The sequence below is a fragment of the Cricetulus griseus genome, assembly GCF_003668045.3.
Source record: "Cricetulus griseus strain 17A/GY chromosome 1 unlocalized genomic scaffold, alternate assembly CriGri-PICRH-1.0 chr1_0, whole genome shotgun sequence".
Classification (NCBI taxonomy): Eukaryota; Metazoa; Chordata; class Mammalia; order Rodentia; family Cricetidae; genus Cricetulus; species Cricetulus griseus.
The window spans coordinates 255,973,729-255,999,468 of record NW_023276806.1 but is presented as its reverse complement, the minus strand read 5'-3'; the positions used below and the strand labels follow the sequence as shown (position 1 = coordinate 255,999,468).

Genomic DNA, 25,740 nt, shown 5'->3' with positions numbered 1-25,740 from the left:
AAGGGCCTTATCAGCCATCCCATAATTTCTCCTGATGGTCTCTGCAGATGGGAGCAGCCTCCCTGAATGGGTGACAGACAACGCTGGGACCCTACACTTTGCCCGAGTGACCCGAGACGATGCTGGCAACTACACTTGCATCGCATCCAATGAGCCACAGGGCCAGATCCGTGCCCATGTCCAACTGACTGTGGCAGGTGTGACTGTGGTAGAGCATGGGAGCCAGAGTTGGCAGGGCCTGGGGAATAACAGCTTACACTCGGACAACTCCATGATGCTCTCTGGTCTCTCCCTATCCAGTTTTCATCACCTTCAAGGTGGAACCAGAGCGTACAACCGTGTACCAAGGCCACACAGCGTTGCTGCGGTGTGAGGCCCAGGGTGACCCCAAGCCTCTTATTCAGTGGAAAGGCAAAGACCGAATCCTGGACCCCACCAAGCTGGGACCCAGGTAGGCGGCCTCCTTTGTACACTGACTTTACCTTTCCTACAATGGTTGCCCTTGGGGCTGGCCAGGTGAGCATGCTGTGGCTTCTCTCATAACAGGATGCACATCTTCCAGAACGGCTCCCTGGTGATCCATGATGTTGCCCCCGAGGACTCGGGCTCCTACACTTGCATTGCTGGCAACAGCTGTAACATCAGACACACCGAGGCCCCGCTCTTTGTCGTGGGTATGAGCCAGGGAAGGGTGCCCTACGCAGGAAGTAGAATTCTTTCTCATCTTGCATGTAGTGTTACTGTCTACAGAGAAGACATGGGGGACTTGGGGGGACTTGGGTGTCCTTTCCAGTATCCTGTCCCAGTCCTGGATTCCTGGCTGGTCTGTCACTCACTTGACATTCCGTCACCGAGATTTTTGTATTTGTGTTGGCTGGAGGATACTCTTTTCCTAAAATGTCTCCTTCTCTTATACTCTTAGAAAAGACTTGTTTTGGCTCACACTCTCAGAGGCATCAGCCTAGTGCTGCTGAGGGCCCTGTAACTTTGAGTCTGTGGCAAGAGCATGCGGCAGACGACGTCTTGTTTATCATATGTTGCTTAGGAGGCAAAAAGAGAAAGGAGTGGTCTAGGCCTCAATTTCCTCTTCAAGGGCACCCCTCCCCCATGGCCTAGCTTTCCTCTACTAGGTCCCACCACTTCCACATAGCATCATAAGCTGGGGAATAAGGCTTCAACACATGGCCATTTGGGAGGAGGGAAGCGCTTAAGATCCAAGCTAGAGAGATGTCTTCGAGGTTAAGAGCACTTACTGTTCTGTCAGAGGACCCAAGCTCTATTCTTAGCACCCATCATCAGGTGCAGCACCCATCATCAGGTGGCTCACAGCTGCTGGTACCTCCAGCTGCAGATGACCCAACGCCTCTGGGTATGATGAACAGAGGCACACACCTGCACATAGACAGACAGACAGACAGACAGACAGACAGACAGACAGACAGACAGACACACACACACACACACACACACACACACACTTAAAAGTAATTTTAAAAAAAATGTCTAGGCCAGGCAATGGTGGTGCATGCCTTTAATCCCAGTACTCGGGAGGCAGAGGCAGGCGGATCTCTGTGAGTTCGAGGCCAGCCTGGTCTCCAGAGGGAGTACCAGGATAGGCTCCAAAGCTACACAGAAAAATCCTGTCTTGAAAAACCAAAAAAAAAAAAAAAAAGTCTAAACTTATAAACCAGGCATGGCAGTTCATTCCTAAACCCTGGATCTTGAAGGTTACCACAGGAGGACTGTCATAAGTTCAAGCCTAGTCAGGGCTACATAGTGAATTCCAAGATAGCATGGCCTACAGAGTGAGACATTGCCTCAGACCAAAGAAAAGAAACAAAACTCCAAACTATTGCAAGTGGGGAGGGAATCAGGTCAGGATGCAAAAGAACTGGAGAAGATGTGACAGGTTAACAGCCCCAGGCCAGACCTGCCCTAGTGCTCTCTGTCCCTTTGAGAAGTTGTCACTGTGGCTGAGGGTTAGGGGATTTTTTTTTTTTTTTTTTTTTTTTTTTTTTTTGGTTTTTCGAGACAGGGTTTCTCTGTAGCTTTGGAGCCTATCCTGGAACTAGCTCTTGTAGACCAGGCTGGTCTCGAACTCACAGAGATCCGCCTGCCTCTGCCTCCCGAGTGCTGGGATTAAAGGCATGCGCCACCAACGCCTGGCTGGGTTAGGGGATTTTAAAAGGAAAGAAAATTCACAACTTTTCTATTCGCAGAAATGTTTCCCTAGTAACGATCTTGTAGAAAGTGGAGTGTGGGACCTCCTGGTTGAAGTTGCTGAGGTGGGACATGGGTGTCCTGCATGTTCTCAATCTTTACCTCAAAGTTCACCTGATGAGTCATGGGACGTCTTTCTCCTGGGCCATTGAAAGACTGGCCACACAGGAACCTCCTCTGAGCTGGGTGATAACTGGGATTCTAAGCTAGGGGCTTCCCAGTGCCCCTCTGCAGGGTTATTAGCTCATGGTATCGAGTCAGCCAGTGAAGGAAGGGGTGTTCCTTAGGTCTCCATGGTATGTGTATGGGGTGGGGCATTGGGTGGAGAAGCAGGGTGTGGTTTGCTTGAGTAGCCCCTATCCTGACCTCCCTATGTGTCTCTCAGACAAGCCTGTGATGGAGGACTCCGAGGGCCCAGGCAGCCCACCCCCATACAAGATGATTCAGACCATCGGGCTGTCGGTGGGCGCAGCTGTAGCTTATATCATCGCTGTACTCGGCCTCATGTTCTACTGCAAGAAGCGTTGTAAAGCCAAGAGGTTGCAGAAACAGCCTGAAGGCGAGGAGCCAGAGATGGAGTGTCTCAATGGTAAGGTCCTCCTCTAGGGAGAGGTGGGTCAGCATGGGTGCAGAGTGCCCTCCGGTGGCAGCTGTGGAGGAAGAGCTCCAGGGAGCTGGAGTTGGCTGCCTCTCCTCTGGCCCCAAGCCTGGAGTCACCCCTTCTCAGGACTTTGGCTTCTAAACTGCTTGGCTCAGGACTACCTCATTGGAGTCTCTTGGGCCAGCCTTCTCTCCCAACACTAAAGCACAGATACAGTTGGTATGCATATAGTTGCTTCTGTTACGTATCTCTTCTCCTCAGGAGTCAGCCCCAGGGGCAATCTGTCCATCTTTTTCCTAGCCCCTCCCATCACTAGAAGCTCCCTGAGGGCATTGCTGGGTCTCTACTCAGTAGACATTCAGGAACAGCACTTGGCTCTACTTGGTGAATTTCCCTGTTTGCATACAAGGTCCAGTGAAAACCAGCTGGTGTGGGTGTGACATTCAGGGCCAGTGATTGAGATTAGATTCCTACAGCAAGCTCATGTCATAGCTCCTAACCACCTGCATCAATTAAGTGGTCACACTCTAAGGCCTTCCCCACGCTGCCCCAAAGCCCCATGAGTTTGTCTGTGGGAATAGCCACTTTTTGTGGAATGAATCGGGGGTGGGGGTGGGGGGTGGGGATGGGTGACAGTAGGAGACGAGGTCTCATACCACGGGACATGGGGACTGAGCTCTGTGGTAACCAGGACATTGTCGCTTAGGATATAGCCCTGAACCCTTGTTCCCAGGTGGGCCTTTGCAGAACGGACAGCCAGCAGCCGAGGTCCAGGAAGAAGTGGCTTTGACGAACTTGGGTTCTGGCCCAACAGCCACCAACAAGCGCCACAGCATGGGTGACAAGATGCATTTCCCTCGAGCCAGCTTGCAGCCCATCACCACTCTGGGTATGTGGTTTTGGCTACAGGGGCCGCAACTCTGTTGTAGGACACTGGTCTTGAGGTTGGGCAATGGGCTAAGGTGGTTCTGATGTCCCAAAGTCTAGCATGTTATAGGTGGCACATGTCCCGTGTCCACTCACATGCTGTGTCATTCCTGTATCCTACCTATAATACTATTTCCCTGATAATCCGTGAAAGTGGTCCTGTAAAAAAAAAAAAGAACTAAAGCTAACTTTTTCCCTAGGGGAAAATTGTGAGAAATTATGAATTTGTACTGATTTTTTTTCCTTCACGTACATCAATATTTAGGGGGCAAGAAAAATAGCTCACCTGACTAATGGGTGGAGTGCAGCAAAGCCTCGTGCTGTAAGAGAGGCCATAATTGTGTGTCTCCCAGTCAGTGGCTTCCTCTGCCAGGGTGAAGGCAGCTGACCAACATGGACCTCTGCCCACAGGGAAAAGCGAGTTTGGGGAGGTGTTCCTTGCGAAGGCACAGGGCTTAGAGGAGGGCGTGGCGGAGACACTGGTGCTAGTGAAGAGCCTGCAGAGCAAGGATGACCAGCAGCAGCTGGACTTCCGGAGAGAGCTGGAGATGTTCGGGAAGCTGAACCATGCCAACGTGGTGCGGCTTTTGGGGCTGTGCCGGGAGGCTGAGCCCCACTACATGGTGCTGGAATATGTGGACCTGGTATGTTGTGGGCTAGGACACTGATTGGGCAGTGTGCCGACTGAGGAGGGGTTCAGAGACCAGGGCACTACAGAAGTCTTGGCTTTTTGTGATCTCAAACTAGACCTGCCTCCTGCCACCTGAGCAACCTGCCCTCCTCCCAGCTATCTGGTACCCAGCCTGCCTTTGCCTGTGTTCAGTTTCTCCTGTGTTTCTGGGACTCTTCATTCTGCCCTGCCTGGGTGCCCTTCAGGTCCTTCTGCCAACTGGTTTTCTTTGCTGTATTTTTTTTTTTTTTTTCATCCCAGAGCTTGCCCCCACTTAAGAGCAAGCTTGTCAGAACCTGGTGGGCCTTCTCTCCCTTCCTGTCTCTCTCCCTCCTGTTCTCTTCCTTCCTTCCTCTCTTTTTTCCCCTCTCTCCTTCCCTCTCTCTCTGTTCCTCTCCTGACTCAGGTGTCAGCCCCACCCCCCTCTCCATCATTCCTAGAGTGACCCCTGCCTCTGCCTTCCCATCTTTGCTAGGTCCTGGTCTCCATGGCAGGGAGGGGATGTTCTCAGCCTTTTTCTTTTCCTTCCTTCCTTCCTTCCTTCCCCCCACCCCCCTTCTTTTTTTTTTTTTTTTTTTTTTTTTTTTTGTTTTTTCGAGACAGTTTCTCTGTGGCTTTGGAGCCTGTCCTGGAACTAGCACTTGTAAATCTGGCTGGTCTCGAACTCACAGAGATCCGCCTGCCTCTGCCTCCCGAGTGCTGGGATTAAAGGTGTGCGCAACCAATGCCAGGCTCTCAGCCTTTTTGTAAGCTGTGTGCTTGTCCCTGTGTCTGTGTTACACTGTAACCCCTTTCTGTAGTCCATGAGAGCAGGGTAAGAGCTTGTGTTTTCTTCCTGGCTCCTGAAGGCAGAAGCCTCTTATCGTCAGAGTAGGAGGGACAACTGAGAGGGCGTCCTCCATATGGTCTAAAATCTCATATACCAGTGAACTGTGCCCACCAGGGTGAGGTCTGGGTTTGCATTCAGGTCAGCCCTGTCTTCCAGCATTGACTCTGCAAGCACTGGCTTGGTCTGATGCTTAGAGCCCACAGCTGGGCTATGCCTAACAGAGGTGTTCGGCCCTTCCCCCAGGGAGATCTCAAACAGTTCCTAAGGATTTCCAAGAGTAAGGATGAAAAATTGAAGTCACAGCCCCTCAGCACCAAACAGAAGGTAAGAGCAAAGTGGGCTATCCCCCAGGATAGGCTGCAGCAAGGGCACACTTGGCTTCCATGCTCAACACTCCTTTAGAACCAGGCCTTATACAAGTATGTCACCATGTTTATTAGCATAGCAGTCCCCTGAAATGTGTCCCTATGTCCCCATTTCGTGAGCCAAAAGATAGAGGCTTAGAGATATCAGTGACTGGTTCCAGCCCTGCAGGTGGCTTGGGTCATCTTGTTGGCCTCACAGAGGGTCCAGCCCTTGCTTTTCCTGTGGGAGCTTCTATTAGAGCAAACCCCCACATGCCTGTGGCTCTGAGTGAAAGAAGCAGCAAGCACCCGAAGCCCAGGGGCTGTTGGTTTGGGCGTGGCCTGGAGCCAGTTTCTTTAACTTGTGTGGAGACTGTGACATTACAGGCTGACACACACGGGAAGCTAGTGGGAGGCCTCTGAGATGTGGAAGACATCCAGGACCTTGGGTAGACAGGCAGCTGTGGTTAACAAAGAAGTTTTCCTGGTGGAGAGAGCCATGTGAGTTCAGTCCTCATAGACAGGAAGTAACTGAATGACAGGAAGGGGATGGCTTCAGGAGAGGGGTTAAGGTAAGTGGCTGGGACAGGGATGGAGACAGGCTGACAGCTGAGTGTGATGTTTCACTTCTGTAATCCAGTACTTGGGAAGTTGAGGCAAAGGAACACATTGAAGTCAAATTTAGTCTGGGGTACATGGTGATTTTGAGGCTTGTCTGTACTATAGAGTTAGGCAAAGGCCTGGTCCATCAAGCCTTACTTTTGAGACAGGATCTCTCGATGAACCTGGAACTCACTGATTGGCTAGCCCAGCTGGCGTGGCCCTTTATGTGGGTTCTGGAGATCCACTCTCAGGCCCTCACACTTGCCCAGCAAACACTTTACCCACCAAGCCATCTTCTCAACTCCTTAATTTCACTTAATTAAATCTTTGAACAACCCAGTGAAGCAGATAATATATCCCATTTTCTGGAGAAGGCAGCTGAGGCTGTTGCATTTGGGGTTTCCTAAGTAGCACTCCAGGGGTACCTGGAGTAACAGACAAGGGTTATGTCATGGTGGTTCCCTTAATTCCCAGTCCTGAGCTGTTCTGACAGGCTGCTCTTTCTTACCAGGTGGCCCTGTGTACCCAGGTGGCCCTGGGCATGGAGCATTTGTCCAACAACCGTTTTGTGCACAAGGACTTAGCTGCTCGCAACTGCCTGGTCAGTGCCCAGAGGCAGGTGAAGGTGTCATCCCTGGGCCTCAGCAAGGATGTTTACAACAGGTATAAGTGTGGAGATGGGGCTTCCCTCTCTTCCCAGAGGGAAGAGGACAGAGAATAGTTTGTGATGGGGTAGTAAAGGGCTTCATGGCTGTTTAGCTTGAAAGGTAGGTGGGAAGGAGCAGCCAATGCTTTTATCCACTGAGCCATTTCTCCAGCCCATGACTTTTCTGTAGTGATTTAAAAAAAAAAAAGTTATAAGCGAGGTAGTGGTGACACACACCTTTAATCCCAGCACTTGGGAGGCAGAGGCAGGTGGACTTTTGTAAGTTTGAGACCAGCCTGGTCTACAAATGGAGTTCCAGGACAGCCAGGGTTACATGAGACCCTGTCTTACAAAACACACACACATACACCCCCCAAACCAAACCTGAGACCCCGTCTTATAAAACACACGCGTGCCAAAACCAAACCCCAATATTAAAACCTGGAACCCGTTTGGTTTTAGGGGTCAGTGAGAGAGAATTTTTTATTGCTAGTTCATATGTCATTAACTGTGCATATGGCATGTGGCTCCCTCTGTAAGTTCTTGAATTCAGGAACTGTTATTTTAAAGCCTGAAAGCTTAGCCACCATGATCAAAGAATGCTCTAGATTGCCTATATATGCCACCTTGTGGGGGTACCCAAGACCCACCCCAATGTGCCCAGTTATTGCTTTGGTCTTGCTTTATTACTAATAAAACATTTTCTACTTTTAATATTTATTATTATTATTGTTATTGTTCTTTTTTTTTTTTGCAAGGTTGGGGATTAAACCCAAGGTCTCACATATTTGAAACAGGATCTTGCTAAGTTTCTCACACTGGCATTGACTTACTCTGTAGCCTAAGTAAGCCTTGAACTCATGCCTTCCAAGTAGCTTGGGATACAGGCTTTCTTACCTTCCTTCCTTCCTTCCTTCCTCCCTCCCTCCCTCCCTCCCTCCCTCCTCCCTCCCTTCCTCCCTCCCTCCCTCCCTCCCTTCTTTCTTTCTTTTTTTCTTTCTTTGGATTTACTTGTTTTTATTTTATGAGTGTTTGTTACTGGCATGTATGTGTGTACCATATGCATGCCTAGTGCCTGAGGTCAGAAGAGGTTATCAGATCTCCTGGAACTGGAGGTAGAGGTGGTTGTGAGCCACCATGTGGGTGCTGGGAATTGAACCCAGGTCTTCGGGAAGAGTAGCTTTTAACTTGAGCCATCTCTCCAGCCCCACTTAATGGAGTTTGTATTTATTATTTATGTTACATGAATGGGTTTTTGTCTGCATGTATGTCTGTGCACCAATATGGCACCTAGTGTTCTCGGAGGCCAGAAGAGAGAGTCAGGCCCCTGGGAATGGAATTACAGGAGGTTGTAAACTACAATGTTGGTGCTGGAAGTTGAACCTGGAACCTCTGGATGAGCAGCCAGAGCTCTTAATCAATGAGTCATCTCTCTAGCTCCTCTTAATGGAATTTTTAAACCATCAAACCTCACTCAAGTGGATCCGTGTCCAGTGTTGCTCTGACATACCCCTGTGCTCAGCATACACATTGCGGATTCCTTTGAGGTCTATTTTGGGAAAGGCAGGGCCCAGGCAGGGGTCCTAGTTTGAGATGAAGCTGAGCTCTGGGCCTTAGCCCTCTCTGACCTCCATTCCTGTGTGTTTTCTCCGCTGCAGTGAATACTACCACTTCCGCCAGGCCTGGGTACCTCTGCGTTGGATGTCCCCAGAGGCTATCCTGGAGGGTGATTTCTCTACCAAGTCTGATGTCTGGGCCTTTGGTGTGCTGATGTGGGAAGTATTCACTCATGGAGAGATGCCCCATGGTGGACAGGCAGATGATGAAGTGCTAGCAGGTAAGTAGCCATGTTCCTGAGAGAGGACTCTGGATGTAACCACACTCTTCTGCACCTGCCTCTGCTTGCTCAGGCCCCAGGGTTATTGAGCCTGTCTCCTCTCTTAGGGCTGGTACTTAGCAATTATGAAGATAGGACCTCTTCAGTTGTTAAAAATACGTAAATACCAGTAAGATGGCTCACCAATAAATAACTAATTTTAGCTAGGTGTGATGGTGCATGCCTTTAATCCCAGTGCTGGGGAGGCAGAGGCAGTCCTGGTCTACAAAGCCAAGTTCAGGATAGCCAAGGCTATACAGAGAAACCTGAATTGAAAAACAAACAAACAAAACCCCCAAAATAATTTTAAAAATACTGAAGAGGCAGGCTCAGGTTGTGTGGGAAGTAATAGACCCTTGGCTAGCATATGAGAAGGCCTAGGTTTGTCCCCGTTCTTCAAAACACAAAACTAACATACTGAGATACTATCTTTTCTTTTTTTTGTTTTTTTGTTTGTTTGTTTTTTGAGACAGGGTTTCTTACTGTGTAACAGCCCTGGCTGTCCTGAAACTCACTTTGTAGACCAGGCTGGTCTCAAACTCTCATAGATCCACCTGCCTCTGCCTCCCGAGTGCTGGGATCAAAAGTGTGGGATACTACCTCCTGGCTGAATTTGGATACTTTCATACTTGATAACAAATAACACTTATCCCCAGTGCCTCTTCCAGCTGTCTGTCATTCAATTCAGCTCCAGAAGGGACCCCACTTACCAATCAGAGTGAACTGGGGGAGCAGAGTTATCTCCTTGTCTTATAAGATCTTTGCCATACTCCTTAAAATGTGGTGCCCACCCATTATTGACCAGTACTCCCCAGAGCAGCGCGACCCTTGGATGACTACTGTGGGAACTGCACACTCCAGCAGGTATTGACAAGTCATTTAACATCTGGGCTAACACTCTGTCCCGTCTGCCTTGTAGACTTGCAGGCTGGGAAGGCCCGACTTCCACAGCCCGAAGGCTGCCCATCCAAGCTCTACCGGCTGATGCAGCGCTGCTGGGCCCCAAACCCCAAGGACCGGCCCTCCTTCAGTGAGATTGCCAGTACCCTGGGAGACAGCCCTGCAGACAGCAAGCAGTGAGGGAGCCTTGCAGGCTGTGCTTCAGGATGGCATGGGCAGGGAAAAACACTTCTTTTAGGGGAGCCTGAAGCATGATGGGCAAGATTTTCCTGTCCTTCTTGGCCTGAGGTCCCTGCCCAAGCACGGTGGGCATTGCTGAGGGGAGGCAGTACCTAGGCTTTTCTCTTTGCCTTGGCCATCGGGGAGGCTCCTTCAAACCCAAGCTGGGTGACTAAGACGTTGGGCTGGGCATCTTTTTTTGCCACCCCTTTCTCATCAGGGACAGTATGGGTGCCTCAGGTAACCCCGATTTCTGGCCTGAGCCTTTTTTTGGCCAGGTCCAGCTCTGCCACTCATCTGCCAGTGTTGCCTAGGGAGGGCTGGGCTTGGGCTGAGCTAGGTTTGGGGAATTTTTTTTTAATATAGTAATATACGAGAGTTCAGGATAGCTCTGGGCATACAGGACCAACAGGCCTCTTGGCCCATGGGTCCTGCCTGGGGTGTCTAGTGGATTGTGGAGGACATAGCAGTTGAGTCCTCCCCACTGTGGGCTTGTGCACACTAACCCAGACCCATGCTCCAATCTCCTTCCCTCATCCCAAGTGCCTGGCAGATGAAGTGTTCAGGGGCTTTTGACACTTATATAGCCCGCCCTTTTTGTATGCACCAGGGCGGCTTTTTTATGTAATTGCAGCGTGGGTGGGTGGGCATGGGGAGGTCTGGGTGGACCTTAGAGGAATTGGGGAGGGTGGGCCACCCCTGCCTCATACTTTTATTGTTGTTGTTGTTATTGTTTGTTTGTTTTATGTTTTGTTTTTTACACTCGCTGCTCTCAATAAAGAAGCCTTTTTTACAGCCCGTTTGTAAGACTTCACTGCATTTGCTCATGAATGATGTTCTTTGTTTATTTCTCTTGCTGATGAGAAGGGGCAATGTGACTTCATTTCATCTACTAGGGTATGCAGAGGATTATCCACAGTTCACAGACGTTTTGCGATAGTTCTTAACCTGTATGATGGTCTCTTATTCTTTGCTGGTGACTTGGTCCCACACTCAGGGAATGTAAAAGTATGATGGACATGGAGAACCAGAAAAGGGGTTAATGACATATTCAGACTCTGAATCCCTTTAAAACTAGGAAGGCCAGGAGGTCTAAGAGCAATGGCTGCTCTTGCAGACGACCTGGGTTTCAGTTTCCCAGGACCCATATAAGCAGCAGTTTACAACTGGCTGTAATTCCAGTTTCAGGGGATCAGACCCTCCCCCATTAATACAGAGAGAGTATATAAAGAGTACACATATAGAGAATATATATTACGGAGTTTAAAATATTCTATATACTTGGAAAGTGCCTCAGGAGGCAGAGGCTAGAGAATTGTGAGCTCTAGGCCAGCCAGAGCTACCTAGCCAATCTCTGTCTCAAAAAGCCAAAAATAAATAAAAATACTCCATTGATAGAGTACTTGTCTAGCATGCATGAAGCCCTGAATTCGATCCCCAGCCATAGATCCCCAAGCATGGAGATATATTCCTGTAATCCCAGAATCTGTCCAATAGAGGCAGGAGGGTCAAGGCATGGGACTGGACAGGTGGCTCAGTGGTTAAGAGCATACACTGGCTACTCTTCCAGAGCACCCAGTGTCAATTCCCAGTACCCACTGGGCTGCTCACAACCATCTGTAACTCCAGTTCCAGGGTATCTGGCCTCCATTGACACCAGGCATACACATAGAGCACAGACATATATACATAAAAAAACCCATAAACAAAATAATAAAAACTAGGTTTTTTAATTAAAAAAACAAAAAAGTACAATGCCACCTTCAGCTGCATAAAAAAAGGTAGCCCCTCAGATCCTCTTACCTGACCCCCACCTCAATCTTCACACCTATTTTCTACTTGGTATTTCCTTCTCTCTGCCTGCTTGAACTTAATCTGAGGACTCTCTTCACAACTTTGCTATCTCTGAAGGGTGCCAGTGTTAGGAGAGTCAGCCTATTCAAAAGTAAAGCTGTTTGTAGTTTGTGTAACAGGATCTCAAGTGCGCTCCAAATGGTCTTAGACTTGCTACGTAGCTGAGGCTGCTCTTGAACTCCTGATCTTCATACCTCTACCTCCCAAGTACTGGGATGACAAGCATGTGCCACCATTCCCAATTAAAAATCTTAACCAGGATCTTCTGTGTAGCCAACTCAGTTCCTCTGGAAGGGCAGCGAGCATTTAACCACCGAGCCCTTTCTAGTCCGTGATTGGCATTTACACATTTTTAATTGATATTTTTGTTTTCTCTACATGTGTATCTCTATACCATGTGTGCGCTTGGTGCCTGAGGAGGTCAGAAGAGGACACTGGATCTGTTTTGGAACTAAGGCAACATGTGGAGCTGACTCTTGAATACTGTGGTGTGTATTGCATGCACAGGTGAACATACACACACACACACACACACACACACACACACACACACACACACACGGAATAGATGTAATAATGTTACTTTAAAATGCAAATGTTATCCAAATAAAACACATCTATGAATTTTGTTGCTAATCCAGGGCCTCGTATACTCTATGTTGGTTTCTAACTCAGTATGTAGCTGAGGAGAACCTTGGACTTTCCTCTAATACTCTTGCTTCTACTTGGAATGAAAAAAGAAGTAAAAAGGAAAGGAACATGACTTCCTAGGTACAGTGGAGTAGAAAGTTTATTGTAGATAAAGGGAGAGCATAGCCAGAGGCAGGGACATCTGGGACAGTCCAGAGTGGATGTGGCCCTGACTGAGCTGGGATGTGAAGGGAGAGAGAGATGAAGGAAAAGGGAAGAAAGGGGAACCAGGTGCAGCATCCATGAGGCCAAAGGTACAAAAAAGTACAAGCACCCAAAATGGCTGGATTATATAGAAGAGCCTCTGTGGGGAGGCCAGCCTGCCCCTGGGCTGAAGAGTAAGAGTTCAGGATGGTGGGCAGGGTATCCCAGCCATTCATGTAACAGGCGGGGACTGAGGGATGCTGGGAGAACCTAGTGGCCAGGTCCACTTTGAGACATTAAATAGGTACCTCAGCCCATTGTCTCAGGGATTGAGATTTAACACAGCTCCAGAGTCCTGGGATTACAGGTATATACCTCTCTGCCTGGTTTATGTCATGCTGGTTAGGCAAGTACTCTACAAACTGCTACGTCTCTCACCCCATTAATCCATAAAAAAAAAAAAAAAAGATTTGGCTTGTTTTTTGTTTTTGTTTTTGTTTTGAGGCAGGGTTTCGGTGTGTACTAAGAGCTCTGTAGACCAGGCTAGCCTTGAGCTCGCAGAGATCCACCTGCCTCTGCAAAAAGATTTTCTTATTATGTGCATGGGTGTTTTACCTGCATATGTGTCTGTGTAGCACATATGTCTGATGCCTACAGAGACCAAAGAAGGCATGCCATATAACTGGAGTGACAGATGGCTGTGAGCTGCCATGTGGGTACTGGGAACCAAACCCGGTCCTCTCCAAGAGCAGCCATCTCTCTCTAACCCCATGATTCCAATTTTTAGTCTATCCTCATCAATGGCTTTGGCTCCGGAACCTGCAGTCATCTGACATGGTCTCCCTCTTCTGTGGTGACAACGGGTTATGTGAATGAAGTCACCCTAAGTAGGTTGTGACACAGCACAGTAACTCAGGAGAAAGAGCAGCTCCCCAGAAGGAAAGCAGAGGTCAGGGTAGGGTTCTCCCCAGATACTTCCCACTGTAGATGTGCAGTAAAGGACCCCAAATTCTTTGGAAGCTAGGTGGGAATGAAAGCACAGGGCTGTGGATTTCAGACTCCCCACCCCCTCTCTATCTGTGGTCCATAGCCCCTTTCAGAATCTACTTTTGTATCTGACCTATTCTGACTCTTAAGCTAATGTATTCCATATGTTACAGTACCTGTGGTGCAAACCAGAGGGGGGAAGAAAACTATTGGGAGATGGGAGCAAGGAGTGATCCTAGTTCCTATATCAGATTCAGTGACTAAACTATGTTGTGTGTATGTGTACGTAATCACAAATATCTTGGTACTGCTCATGGTTTTGGACTGTGACTCACAGTAAACAATGCAATGAATATTGTCACCCAGTGCAAACATACAGCAGATAAAATCAATGATTTTTACACCCTCCTGACCTGTAAAATAATGCTTTTATATGGCTCAACCTATATATAATGCAAACAAAAGTGGTTGGTGGTTTTTAGTGTGTGTGTGTGTGTGTGTGTGTGTGTGTGTGTGTGTTTTGAGATGGGGTCTCACTTTGTGCCCTTGCTGATCTGGTGCTCACAGAGACTACTATACCTCTGCCTCTCTTCAGTATTGAGATTGCAAGCATGCTCCACACCCAGCCCATAGAGAAGTTTTATGCTACTGGGTGTGGTGGCTCCAGCTATTTATTGGAGCACTAGAAGGTTGGAGTGGGGGAGGAGTACATATTCAGAGTCATCCTCAGCTATATAGTGAGTTCAGTACCAGCCTTCGATGACTGAGACTTTGATACGTAACACTTCACTTTGATCTTTGTTTCTGTATGTATGGGTGAGGGTGCGGAGGCCATAGGAAGTCTTGACTGTCACGCCTGAGAAGCTGCCCACTGTGTTTATTTAAGAAATTATTACATTTTCTGTGTACATGCACTACAGTGTGTATGCAAGTACAGAAGACAACTTCGGGAGTCGGTTCTCTGCTTCCACCATGTTGGTCCTACAGGTCACCAAGCTTGGCATTAATTGCCGTTATCCACTGAGCCATGTCTCCAACCCAGATTTTCTTTCTAAAGATACAGTCTCTCATTCAACTGCCAAGTAGAGTATCCTGAGTGACCAGAGTCCCCAGGTGTCTATCTCCTTCCAGCACTGAAATAGATACAAGCATGTGCCATTGTAGCTGTCCTCTGGCCCCCAGACATGGTTTCTCTGTGTAGCCCTGGCTACCCTGCTCTGTAGACTAGGATGGCCTCAAACTCATAGATAAAGGTGTGTGCCACTCCCCTTTCCTGGTTTATAGCTGGCTTTTTTGATGTGAGTTCTGGGACTTGAATTCATATCTTCATGCTTTCCAAACCAGCATTTTACTGACTGAGCCATCACCCAAGTCCTTAATCTCATGGCTGGGGTGGGGGTGGGGGGTGGCACACTTATATCACCAAGGCTAGCCTTTGGACCCATGGGCATCCTATCTTGGTGATCCTGTCTTGGCCTCCTCAGTGTTGCAGGGTGAGCCGTCCCATCTGGCTAGCTTGTTTATTTGAATACTTGTGTGGATACCAGTACAACAGCACTTAGAGGAAACCCATTTCACTAAATGCACCAGGATGTTCAGCCATGGACTGGGGCAGTTTACTGAATGTAGCTACATGTACGTAGCCACAGACTACTATGCCTTTCTTTATTCTTCACCCCCATTAAATCTGTATTCAGAACTTGAGGGATGGGTACCAACACCAGAGGATGGACCAGATCTCTTGTTTCCAGGCACAGGCCTATCAAAAGGCAGACGATTCATATTTGGGTAATTTTTTTGACTGGTTTTGTTGTGTGATCCTGGCTGGCTTCGTGCTCTCACTAAGGCTGGTTTTGAACTCGGGGCAATCCTCCTGCCTCAGCCTTAGGAATAGCTGGAATTAAATGTGTGCACCACCCCATCCGGCCAGATTTGAGTAATTTCAGTAACACAGAAGTTCAAGCTGTTTTCTCTATGTTGGAGCAAAGACTCAGACTCTCGGACCCTTATCGCCAGCTCTGTAATAACACCCATGTTTTAACCTTTAAGGCTTTTTCTTTTAATCCTCCTATCCCACTCTATTTCTGGCCTTTGCACTGGCTGCGGGGTGTGCTTCATCCTCTAGACCACCCCCTGTCCTTCAGCAGAGCCGGCAGCTGCAAGTCTTCACTAACCTCCCGCTCTCCGCCCTGCCCCCATCCTGGATGGGAGGACGTCTCCGTACCTCCTCCTCTCCTCTGCAGATGTGTGTCTGCCGGAGACCCCCCAGTGTAGAGGATGATGAATGACGTGACCTCGCAGCTAGACTTGTGGGAAAGTGTTGATCCTTTGAAAAGAGAGAGAAGGGGAAGTGGGGGGCGGGGTGGGGGGGAGACGGGACGGGACGAGTGGAGCCGCTGGGCTGGAGGAGTCTAAACACTCAGGCTCCCTTGGCTCCAGTCACTTTACCTTCCTCAGGAAGTGCTCCAATCTATCCCTGCACTCCTTTGCCGGAATTGGGGAGTATTTTTCCTCATTTGCTTCACACCCCCAATCCACTCAGGGGTTGCCTCTTCTCGGCAAGCCAGTATCGCCGTCCTCTCCTAGGCTTCCTCTAGGCCAGCCCCTCTCGGTACTCCACTACTCTTCAACACTTGGGGGCGAGCAGGCTCGGCAAGACTGTTCCTTTAAGGAGCTGTCTCCGCCCCTCTCGGAATCGCGGTCTGACGCGGGATGACAGCAGCGAGTTCGGTATGTCTATGCAAATAAGTGTCCCCTTCGGGCCAATAGGGAGCGGCGGTGCCGGAAGCGCGGACCAATAGGGCGGGGGCGCTGGGGCTCACCATATAAGGAGCGGCCTCGCCATAAAAGGAAACATTGTATCTCTTTATATGGGGGGGGAAGGGTTGGGGGATACCTCCGCCGCCAGCGCGTGGTCCCGGCCCCCTCCACCCGCGGTCTCGGCCGCGGCCAGCCGCCCCTGCCCCCCGGGGGACGCTGACGGCCGCAGGGCGCGCCTCCCCGGCACACGGACAGGGGGCGCTGCGCGCGGCCTGGGGCAACCCCGGCCATAGGGGCAGGAAAGTGAGGGCCCAGGTCGGCCCGGGCGTGCAGGGGCCCCGGGTTCGCAGCGGTGGCCGCGGCAGCGAGAGCGGCTCTAGCAGCAGCGGGAGTGCCCGGTGGAGCCGGGAAGCCGATGGCGGCGGCGGCCCCGATCCCTCGCTGACTTGCCCGTCCGTCCTCCTGCACTGAGCGCCATGTTACCGAGCCAAGCTGGGGCCGCGGCGGCTCTGGGCCGGGGCTCGGCCCTGGGGGGCAGCCTGAACCGGACCCCGACGGGGCGGCCGGGCGGCGGAGGCGGCGGCGGGACTCGCGGGGCGAACGGGGGCCGGGTTCCGGGAAACGGCGCGGGGCTCGGCCCGGGCCGTCTGGAGCGGGAGGCTGCAGCGGCCGCGGCGCCCACCCCGGCGCCCACCGCCGGAGCCCTCTACAGCGGCAGCGAGGGCGACTCTGAGTCCGGCGAGGAGGAGGAGCTGGGCGCCGAGCGGCGCGGCCTCAAGCGGAGCCTGAGCGAGATGGAGCTCGGCGTGGTGGTCGGTGGGCCCGAGGCAGCGGCGGCAGCCGCCGGGGGCTACGGGCCGGTGAGCGGTGCGGTGAGCGGGGCCAAGCCGGGGAAGAAGACCCGGGGCCGCGTGAAGATCAAGATGGAGTTCATCGACAACAAGCTGCGGCGCTATACGACCTTCAGCAAGAGGAAGACGGGCATCATGAAGAAGGTACCGAAGCCGGAGGTCGGCGCGCCCCGGGGGGACCCGGAGGGTGGGTGCGCGCGAGGGTTACCCCTGAGCGAGACAGAGCCGAGGCGGAGGTGAGGGGCGGTGAGCCCGCAGGTGTGTAGGAGGGGATGGCTGTGCACCGGCCGGGCGAGAGGGGAGGGGCCGCCCGGGAGATGTGGGGAGAGGGGAGATGCTGCCCGGAATCCAGGACAGAGGCGCCAAGGTGGGAGTGACCAGCGCGGGAGAAAAGGGGGTCCTGGAGGAGTGCAGGAGTGAGCAGGGGCCGGCAGGAAAGTGGCTAACCAGACACGGGGGTCAGCCGATCTGCTGTGTTCTGATGTGTGGGAAAGGCGGTGGGAAGGGGAGCACAGGATTTTGGAATGAGGAGGCTGGAGTTGGATGACAGCAGAGCGAGCGTGAGTGGGAGGAAAGTGGGCATCGCTAGAGTAGTGCGGGCTCGAAGGACAGGCAGTGTTAGGGACCAGGTGAGGAAGCTGGGCGGGAGAACTGCTGCTGCCTTGAGGAACGGCAAGCTGAGACCAAGTCCCGCCCTGGCCATGTGTCTTCCGTTGCTTTCTCTGGAAATCCCACGCTGCCCGCAGGACTGGCTGCAGAATCTTTGGGACAAGTAGTGTTTCCAGCTCTAGGGCAAAGCAGTGTATGCAATGTTGGGGACAGGAAGATTTGTAGAGGTATCTTTTGCCAGCCGATATCCTATAAAAAGTGGTGAGGAAAGGGAGGGGTCATCTTGGAGTCTAGGGGATACAGGAAGGGATGGAAGAGGAGGAACTGGGAAACAAACTACAACCTGGGAACCAGTGTTGTTAACTGTTTCTTGTAGAAGCCAGAATGGCTTCCCAGGTGGGTTGTGCAATTTAGCTGGGGCTCCCATTCCTGGGTTCATGGCAGAGTATTTGCTGCAAACTTAGCTCTCATCATTTTGGGCACTCTCCTGTCAGTAACCCTTGACCATCATGGAAAGGTTTTGGGAGAAGGTAGTAAGTTCCTTGGGGCCTTCCTTATCCTTCTATCCCAAGGCAAAGGAAAACGGCAGTATAGTATTACAGGGTAAAAGGGGTTAGGCTGTGGCAACAGGTTGGAGCCTGTGCAGTGTTCTGGCAGGAAACATGGGCAGTTGCACACATGCATAGCTGTTATCACTAATGTGATGTGTGAATTCCAGTGTGGTAGGGATCTCACGGTCTGACAGTGAGGAGGAAGCGAGCACCATGCAGTGTTCGTGGATAGCTATAACTGGGTCTTTCTGTGTTCCCTTGAGTTTGTACGCCCAATCCCTGCTGACAGCTATTTCTGTTTGCTTGGGGTGTCTGCAGTCAGTGGGACTGCTTCTTCAAGGACATAGGTAGTTTTTCTACTTCAGCTCACCTTCAGATCTTAGATAGGACCCTGCTCCAGTCACTGGAGTTGAAGGTCATCACAGCAGTCGGTGTTGGAGATCACCATAATTCTCCCCAGGGAAGTGGAGTGGAAATGCTGACCTGCCCATCTCCCTCCCAACTCCCCAGGCCTATGAGCTGTCCACGCTGACAGGGACACAGGTGCTGTTGCTGGTGGCCAGTGAGACAGGCCATGTGTATACCTTTGCTACTCGAAAACTGCAGCCCATGATCACCAGTGAGACCGGCAAGGCACTGATTCAGACCTGCCTCAACTCGCCAGACTCTCCACCCCGCTCAGACCCCACCACAGACCAGAGAATGAGTGCCACTGGCTTTGAAGAGCCGGATCTCACCTACCAGGTGTCGGAATCTGACAGCAGTGGGGAAACCAAGGTGTGTTGTTGGGGTCATCTAGTAAAGGGAGGGAAGAAAAGAGGGTCCCTTTCCTTTCTTGGCCTAGTACAGGTAAATAGATGTTCTTAGTGATGTGGAGTGGGACCAGGTTAGTGGTCCTTATCCTGGGAGACAGGTGTCCATCCTCCATTCCTGACAGGAGGCCGTCCCCCTAGATAAGCGGGCGGCCTCCGTGCCCATATAAGGCCGGTTCGGGCTCCACGCCGGCCTCCCGCCCGCCTGCAGCCCGCCCGCCTGGCAAGGCCTGTGCATTCCTCCCGCCAGCTGTCTCCCCACTGGGGGCGGGGGTGTATCTTAGCCCTGCCCTCCTGGCAGGATAGGAATAGGAAGGGAGCCTCCGAATCCAGGGTCCTGGGAACCCAATGCTGTTTCCAAGCGGGATGTCAGGTTGGGCAAGGAACAACCATACTAGCGAGCCTCATAACAGGGGTTCGGGATACCCAGGTCTGGGCTGCTAGGGAGAGAGCATCCGCCTGCAGCTAAGGATGCCGGCTCTAGTTACTCCTCCCCCTTATTCCTGGTAAGGAGAGGAGGGCGGGTCTTCCTGCTTGCTGTCTGTGGAGCTCCACCTTCCGGGTGCTTAACTAATTGACCAATGGAAGGAAGCGGCACTGTTTGCCTTAGCAACGCCTCTACCAACCAAAAACCTTGGGGCCGGTTGCTTAGCAAACATCCCGGGCTGACCCACCCCGGCTTTTTGAATCAAGTCGGATTTTGGCCTGGCGGCTTGATTTTCATCTCCTGGCTTCTTCCCTACTCTAAGAACAGCGGCCCTCTGAGGAGAGAGTCAATACTCCAGGTTCTCCTTGTGTTAGTTACCCTTTATGTGCAGTCGTTTCCTGGTATGTGTAGGCTTCATTTCTATGCATGTGGGTAAGCCCCTTGGTAGTTGGTCTTTGCTTGGTTGGCTAAAGCGCTTCACTGTCAAATCTTTATGAGCTTTCTTTTCTGTGAAAAATGTCAGTCCCTGCCTTAGAGCCTAGCAGATCAGAACTGTAAGAACCCTTTTGAAGAGAACTCAAACCCAACCTCTCACATTTTGAAGAGGAAATTAAAGCTCATAAAAGGGAAGTGATTATCTCAGGGTCACCCCTGACAGCCATTGCCAGAGCTAGAAACAGACTGAGTGGGATTTGTGCAGTAACCTAGGGCAGAGAACGTGCAGGAGTTCTCAAGCAAAGAGCCGCAGGTGTTTATTCTGATGTTAGTGTGAGCTTAGATGTTTCTCTCTGAGTGGTTCTAGGAATGCTAGCCTGCTTTATCATCTTAACAACCTCGGAGTTATGTAGTTGTATTTTTTCTTTATATGTTTGTAATATCTATTTATTATTTTGAGACAAGGTCTCTCTGTGTAGTCCTTATTGTCCTGGAGCTCACTCTGTAGACCAGGCTGGCCTTGAACTCACAGATCCTCCTGCTTCTGCCTCTGCCATACCCAGTGTTATATTTTTAATTTCTAAACTCTGAGACAGGGTCTCACTAATATGAGACTGCTCACTGCTTCAGCTTCCCAAGTGCTAGGACTAAAGGATCAAGCCACCAGGCCTAATAATAGCTTCAGGACTTGCATGGTGAAAGTAAATGGTATAACTAGGGTTTTAACTGACTGAACCACCAGTTTCTACCTGAATTCTGAATTCACACAAAGCTGCTGCAGGGATTAAATCTGTTAGATGCTCACTGTTCCATCTTTGCTCTGGTGTAGGACACACTGAAGCCAGCATTCACAGTCACCAACCTGCCGGGTACCACCTCCACCATCCAAACAGCACCCAGCACCTCTACCACCATGCAAGTCAGCAGCGGCCCCTCCTTCCCTATCACCAATTACCTGGCACCAGTGTCTGCTAGCGTGAGCCCCAGTGCTGTCAGCAGTGCCAACGGGACTGTGCTCAAGAGTACAGGCAGTGGCCCTGTCTCCTCTGGGGGCCTCATGCAGCTGCCTACCAGCTTCACCCTCATGCCTGGTGAGTCACAAGGGGCAGGGAGAGGTTGTTCTCTCTGGGACAAATTGAAGATATTAAGAGTGATTTTAGGGTTAGCCCCAGGAGGACCTCTTTTTTTGCTAAGAGAAGGTGAACATGGGTTAGAGCCAAAGAGAATCATCGTATGTCCCATTGGAATCCAAGCTTTGTCCAGTGAGATCCCTGCTGTTGGTGTAGTAAGTTTCAACTCTCCATTCTGGTCTTGTCTGGCTAGCTGACTCTTGTACCTCCGTTGCTATGGAGATAGTTGGTGTTCTACCACTTCTCTTGTGAATAGAGGACAGATTATGTCCTTGATGGGTTAAGGGTAGTTCCCTGTCAGATGAAGAAGATGGGAGCAAAGTCTGAGGCAGGAGAAAGAGGGGAGTCACTTCCTTCAGAGCATGAATGGCCTTTTCAGGTCCCAGGGGAACATGATAAGAGATAGGAACCAGTGTACTAGACCCTAGGACTGGAGTACTCTAGCATGTTTTGTGAAGGTGACAAACTACACAGAATGGAGCCCAAGTAAAACCCTGTGTCTTATAGGTGGGGCAGTGGCCCAGCAGGTCCCTGTGCAGGCCATTCAGGTGCACCAGGCCCCACAGCAAGCGTCTCCCTCTCGTGACAGCAGCACGGACCTCACGCAGACCTCCTCCAGTGGGACAGGTATAACTCCTTGTCACCCCCATGCCCTGCCTCCTACAGGAAGCCTAGCAGAGAGTGCTTAGCAGTATGGCTCCTGTGCTAAGGACCTCAGGGAATCACTAAAGTAGAAACTGGGGTTTTGGTCTCATGTTTGTAGGAAAGCCAGGTGAGCATGGCTGGGGTTTGAACCCTGCTCTGCCGTGGGGTTGTGGAGTCAAGGAAGAAATAAGGAAGCACTGGAAAATTATTTGCTCGATAACGAGGAGGGAGCAGTCAGTGCATTTGTCACCATCTGGGGGGCATTACAGGTCTTCAGTGGGTTTAATTCCTCCCAGTTGTCTGTGGTCATTTCAGGAGTTATAAGTTATAGTGAACCCTCACATGTAAGTTACTGTCATTCCAACCTGATTTATTACAGTGTGGTCTAGGGGTCAAAGTACCCAAGAACTTGGAGTTCTCAGAATCTCCAGTGTCACCTCAAACCCAGTGAGTCAGAATTTGCACTTTAGCAAGGTTCCTATGTTAACATTGGAGAAGTGCTTGTCTCAAGGATGCACTGGTTAAGTGTAAGTTTAGGAAGAGGGAGAGGAAGAAACAAATGAAAATGGAAAGTGAGTGATGGAGTTTCCTGGGAGAGGGGTCCATCATGGTGATGCTGGGGTCTGGGAACAGAGAATTGGATACATAGACAATCCCACTCAGAAGATGACAAGGAACAAAGAAACAACCTTTTTTCAAACTTGTGACACAGAACATGGTACAAAGATCCTGGAGGTTGGAGCCCTGGGGCAGGATGAGAGACAGCAGTGGGATCAGCTCCCTGATGTGTGTCTGTGTTTTCCAGTGACGTTACCCGCTACCATCATGACGTCGTCTATACCCACAACTGTGGGTGGCCACATGATGTACCCTAGTCCCCATGCAGTGATGTATGCCCCCACCTCGGGCCTGGCTGATGGCAGCCTCACCGTGCTCAATGCCTTCTCCCAGGCACCATCCACCATGCAGGTGTCCCACAGCCAGGTCCAGGAGCAAGGTGAGGGAAGGGCCAGGGCTGAAGGAAGAAGGACCATTTCTCCCTTTTACAGGCACTCAAATGTGTCCTAGCTCCAAGATGCGTTCTCCCCTTCTGTTGACTTCCCTTCCCCAGTGCCCACATACAGTCCTGCACAGATACACAGAGTTGGATATTCTCACACTCACTGGGCAGTTGTACTTGTTCATTTGGACACTCATGCACACTTAAATCCTCACACCACAGGCACCCTCATGCATTGCATGAGACACTTTGGGGCACACATCCTTGGCCACATGTCTTAGGCTCCCCAGTCACTTATCCTATATCACACCTCTGAGATCTAGATGTCCTCCTAAGCAAGTGAATGAGTGTCTCCATGCTTTCCGATGCAGGTGGTGTCCCTCAGGTGTTCCTGACAGCACCCTCTGGGACTGTGCAGATCCCTGTGTCTGCAGTTCAGCTTCACCAGGTAAGTGGGGCAGGAGGACCCCCCACTTCATCCCCACCCCCCACCCCCACCCTGTCCCGCTCAGCCAGTCTTCCCTAGCCGAGAGGCCCATCTGTTTCTGCTCAGGGCTGCCTGCGCCTGCTTGTCCTTCCTCCTACCTCCCATCCTCATACTCCTCCTTCCCTACAGATGGCTGTGATAGGGCAGCAAGCTGGGAGCAGCAGCAACCTCACCGAGCTACAGGTGGTAAACTTGGACGCCACCCACAGCACCAAGAGTGAATGATCCGCCCGCCACCCTGGACAGATGGCCCAAGGGACGGCACCACTTATTTATTGTTGCCTTTTCACGTTTTCTTTACACACACATTGACTGGCCGAAGGAGGGAGGCAGGGAGAAGGAGTGGGCAGCCACAGGACTATGCCCTCTCACTCCAGCCAAAGAAATGGGCCTGCCTGCCCTCCCTCACTCTCCCTCACCCTCCCCTCCTTCCTGCTCCACCATCATGGTGCAGCTGTCCTCTCCCTCAGACCCCTTGCCAGCTCGGCTCAATGTTTGCTATGAGTATTAGCTTACCCAGTGGGACTGTGCCCACCTTCCCACTCACAGGCCTTCTGTGGGAATGGGCGCAATGTCCCCCTCTGAGGAAGCATTTGGGGCCCTCTCTCCAGCCTCTTTGGTGACCTCTGGTTAGTTCTGTGTCTGCCACAGTCTGGGTCAAAAGAGCCCTGCCCCTGCCCCTCAGGGAGCCAGCTGGGAGAGATGGGGGTTTCCTCCCTTATGCTGCCACCCTCTGCCCCTTTCAGCCCCTGAATAGCTGGGCCTGTGCACTGGGTAGGTTACTGGGGCTACCTGCCCTGCCTTGCCGCTCTGTTCCCATGGACCTCCAGGGGCTCTTGGGTTGGAGGGAACCTCTAGCGTTCTCTCTTCCCCTTGTCTTCCCCCCTTCTCCCAGCTGCTTTACTTAAAAGTTGATTTTGAACTTTTTATTTGAGGAGATGAAGTGAAAACAAATCTATAAATATATATTTTTAAAATATTTAACTTTTTTTTAATGGCGTTTTTCTCATCCCCCTCCCTGCCCAAATCCCCTTTCTTGGAGAGCCCTTAGGCTCTCTAGAACTGGCTGGGCTCCTGGGGACAGCCACCCCATGAGCTCGGGGTCCACCAGTGTGTGTGAGGGAGATTCTGGGTTTCCCCCATGACCTGGGTTCTTTGCAGGAGAAAGCCGGGGGAGAGGCCCTTAGGCCATGTCCCAAAAGGGGAGGGGAGGGTGACCCACAACTCTAGGCTTCTTTTGCCCTATCGGGTTGTGGCTAGGAAGAGGGAAGAGGGAGACCAAATGTGGGGGTAGGGTGGGAGGGGTCAGGTAGAGGAGACTGGTTTCATTTGTGCCACAGCATGGTCATTGCAGCCTTGTGCTCCCCCAGGCTTGCAGCCACCTGGGGCCCAAGTCGCAGTGAGCAGGGTGAGGTCTGGGAGGTGGGGAGACACAGGAATGGGTCATATAGGAGCAGCTCTTGGACTGAGCACAGCAATGGAGAGCCAGCAATGGGCAGCTCTCCCAGGGAGTGAGCAGCTACTGTAACTTTTTTAAATTAAGACAAAAAGCCTTGAAGAAAATGACTTTATTTTTCTAAGTGTAACCTCAGTATTTATGTAATTTGTACAGGGCCATGCCCTACCCCCCTTAGAACCCGCTTGGGGACCTTGAGGGTGGGCTAGCATAGGGGGAGGGTGTTTTACCCTGTGTCAGAGCCAGCCTAAACCACCTGCATCCAGTAAAGGAGTTTTCTCAGAATGGCAGTTGGGGTGGAGTGTCTCATTAAGCCCTTGCTACTGCCCTCAGTAGGCACAGCCTGCTTCTGCGGTTAGGTTGAGGGGTGGGGAGGGATTTTGTACTGCCTAGGTATTTTGGGGACGATCTGCTGATGGGTTTGAGACCCCCCCCCCAACCTCACATGCCACCATTCTGGGCTTTCTCCTAGAAATAACTGGGGCCTTGGGTAGCTTTCAAGACTGGGGCTTGGTAAATCAGGGGCCAGAGTGGGGGAGCCTGGGACTCAGGTCTGTAACTGCCCAGCCCATTGCTCTGCTCTTGCTTCACTCCACTGCCACTCACTACCACTCCCCCAACACATGGGAGAGATGTTAATTCCTCCCCACAAAAGATAGATCCAGTGAGTGAATCAGGCAAAGTGCTTATAATGTGTGCTGTGTGACTGTGGCCTTGGGAGACCCTGCTTGTCAGGATTGAGGTGACATTTCTATGTGCAGCGACCCTTGGTGTTTCCTTCCTAAGTGGCTCTGGGGTGTGTGTATGCTTGTATTTGAGTGAGTGTCTATGTGTGAATGTGGGGTGTATGTGGGTATATCAGTGGTTTCTACTTCTCCTGGGATGTTGACCCAGGAATAGTGGACATGGTCACATCCTATGTACAGAGCTTTCTTTTGTATTAAAAAAAAAATACTCTTTCAATAAATGTATCATTTTTGTGCACAGATTGGGGTCTTTGGCTGTGTCTTTGGGATCTTTTTAGCATAGGGAGGGAAAAGTAAATACAAAATCCCCTAAATTCTGCC

General features: G+C 51.0%; 2 protein-coding genes and 1 long non-coding RNA gene across 4 annotated transcripts in view; 2 read left to right on the top strand and 1 right to left on the bottom strand.

The window, feature by feature from the left end:
- LOC100774485 (inactive tyrosine-protein kinase 7) overlaps nt 1-10,465 on the top strand; it is a 41,040-nt gene extending 30,575 nt beyond the window's left edge. Inside the window, exons 11-20 of the mRNA XM_035451470.1 lie at nt 48-197; nt 301-451; nt 547-674; nt 2,606-2,809; nt 3,555-3,710; nt 4,160-4,392; nt 5,491-5,571; nt 6,706-6,857; nt 8,499-8,677; nt 9,636-10,465. Of these exons, the coding sequence (XP_035307361.1) occupies nt 48-197; nt 301-451; nt 547-674; nt 2,606-2,809; nt 3,555-3,710; nt 4,160-4,392; nt 5,491-5,571; nt 6,706-6,857; nt 8,499-8,677; nt 9,636-9,796 (1,595 nt within the window). The 3' untranslated portion in view covers nt 9,797-10,465. The remainder of the gene's footprint in view (nt 1-47; nt 198-300; nt 452-546; nt 675-2,605; nt 2,810-3,554; nt 3,711-4,159; nt 4,393-5,490; nt 5,572-6,705; nt 6,858-8,498; nt 8,678-9,635) is intronic.
- Nucleotides 10,466-14,358: 3,893 nt separating this feature from the next.
- On the bottom strand, nt 14,359-16,223 carry LOC103162755. Its single transcript, XR_003479840.2, has 3 exons — nt 15,959-16,223; nt 15,735-15,836; nt 14,359-14,643 (listed from the first exon to the last, which is right to left on the bottom strand). It is a non-coding gene; the product is annotated as an uncharacterized LOC103162755 (long non-coding RNA).
- A 176-nt stretch (nt 16,224-16,399) lies between these two features.
- Srf (serum response factor) lies at nt 16,400-25,661 on the top strand. Of its 2 annotated transcripts, XM_027389184.2 has the most exons (7): nt 16,400-17,265; nt 18,792-19,058; nt 20,785-21,046; nt 21,593-21,712; nt 22,536-22,727; nt 23,102-23,178; nt 23,347-25,661. In XM_027389184.2, exons 1-7 carry the CDS (start codon nt 16,747-16,749, stop codon nt 23,440-23,442), a joined length of 1,533 nt encoding a protein of 510 aa, XP_027244985.1. In that variant the 5' UTR covers nt 16,400-16,746; the 3' UTR covers nt 23,443-25,661. The 2 variants fall into 2 exon arrangements, with proteins under 2 accessions (XP_027244985.1, XP_027244986.1); XM_027389185.2 differs by lacking the exon at nt 22,536-22,727.
- The last annotated feature ends 79 nt before the right edge of the window (nt 25,662-25,740 follow it).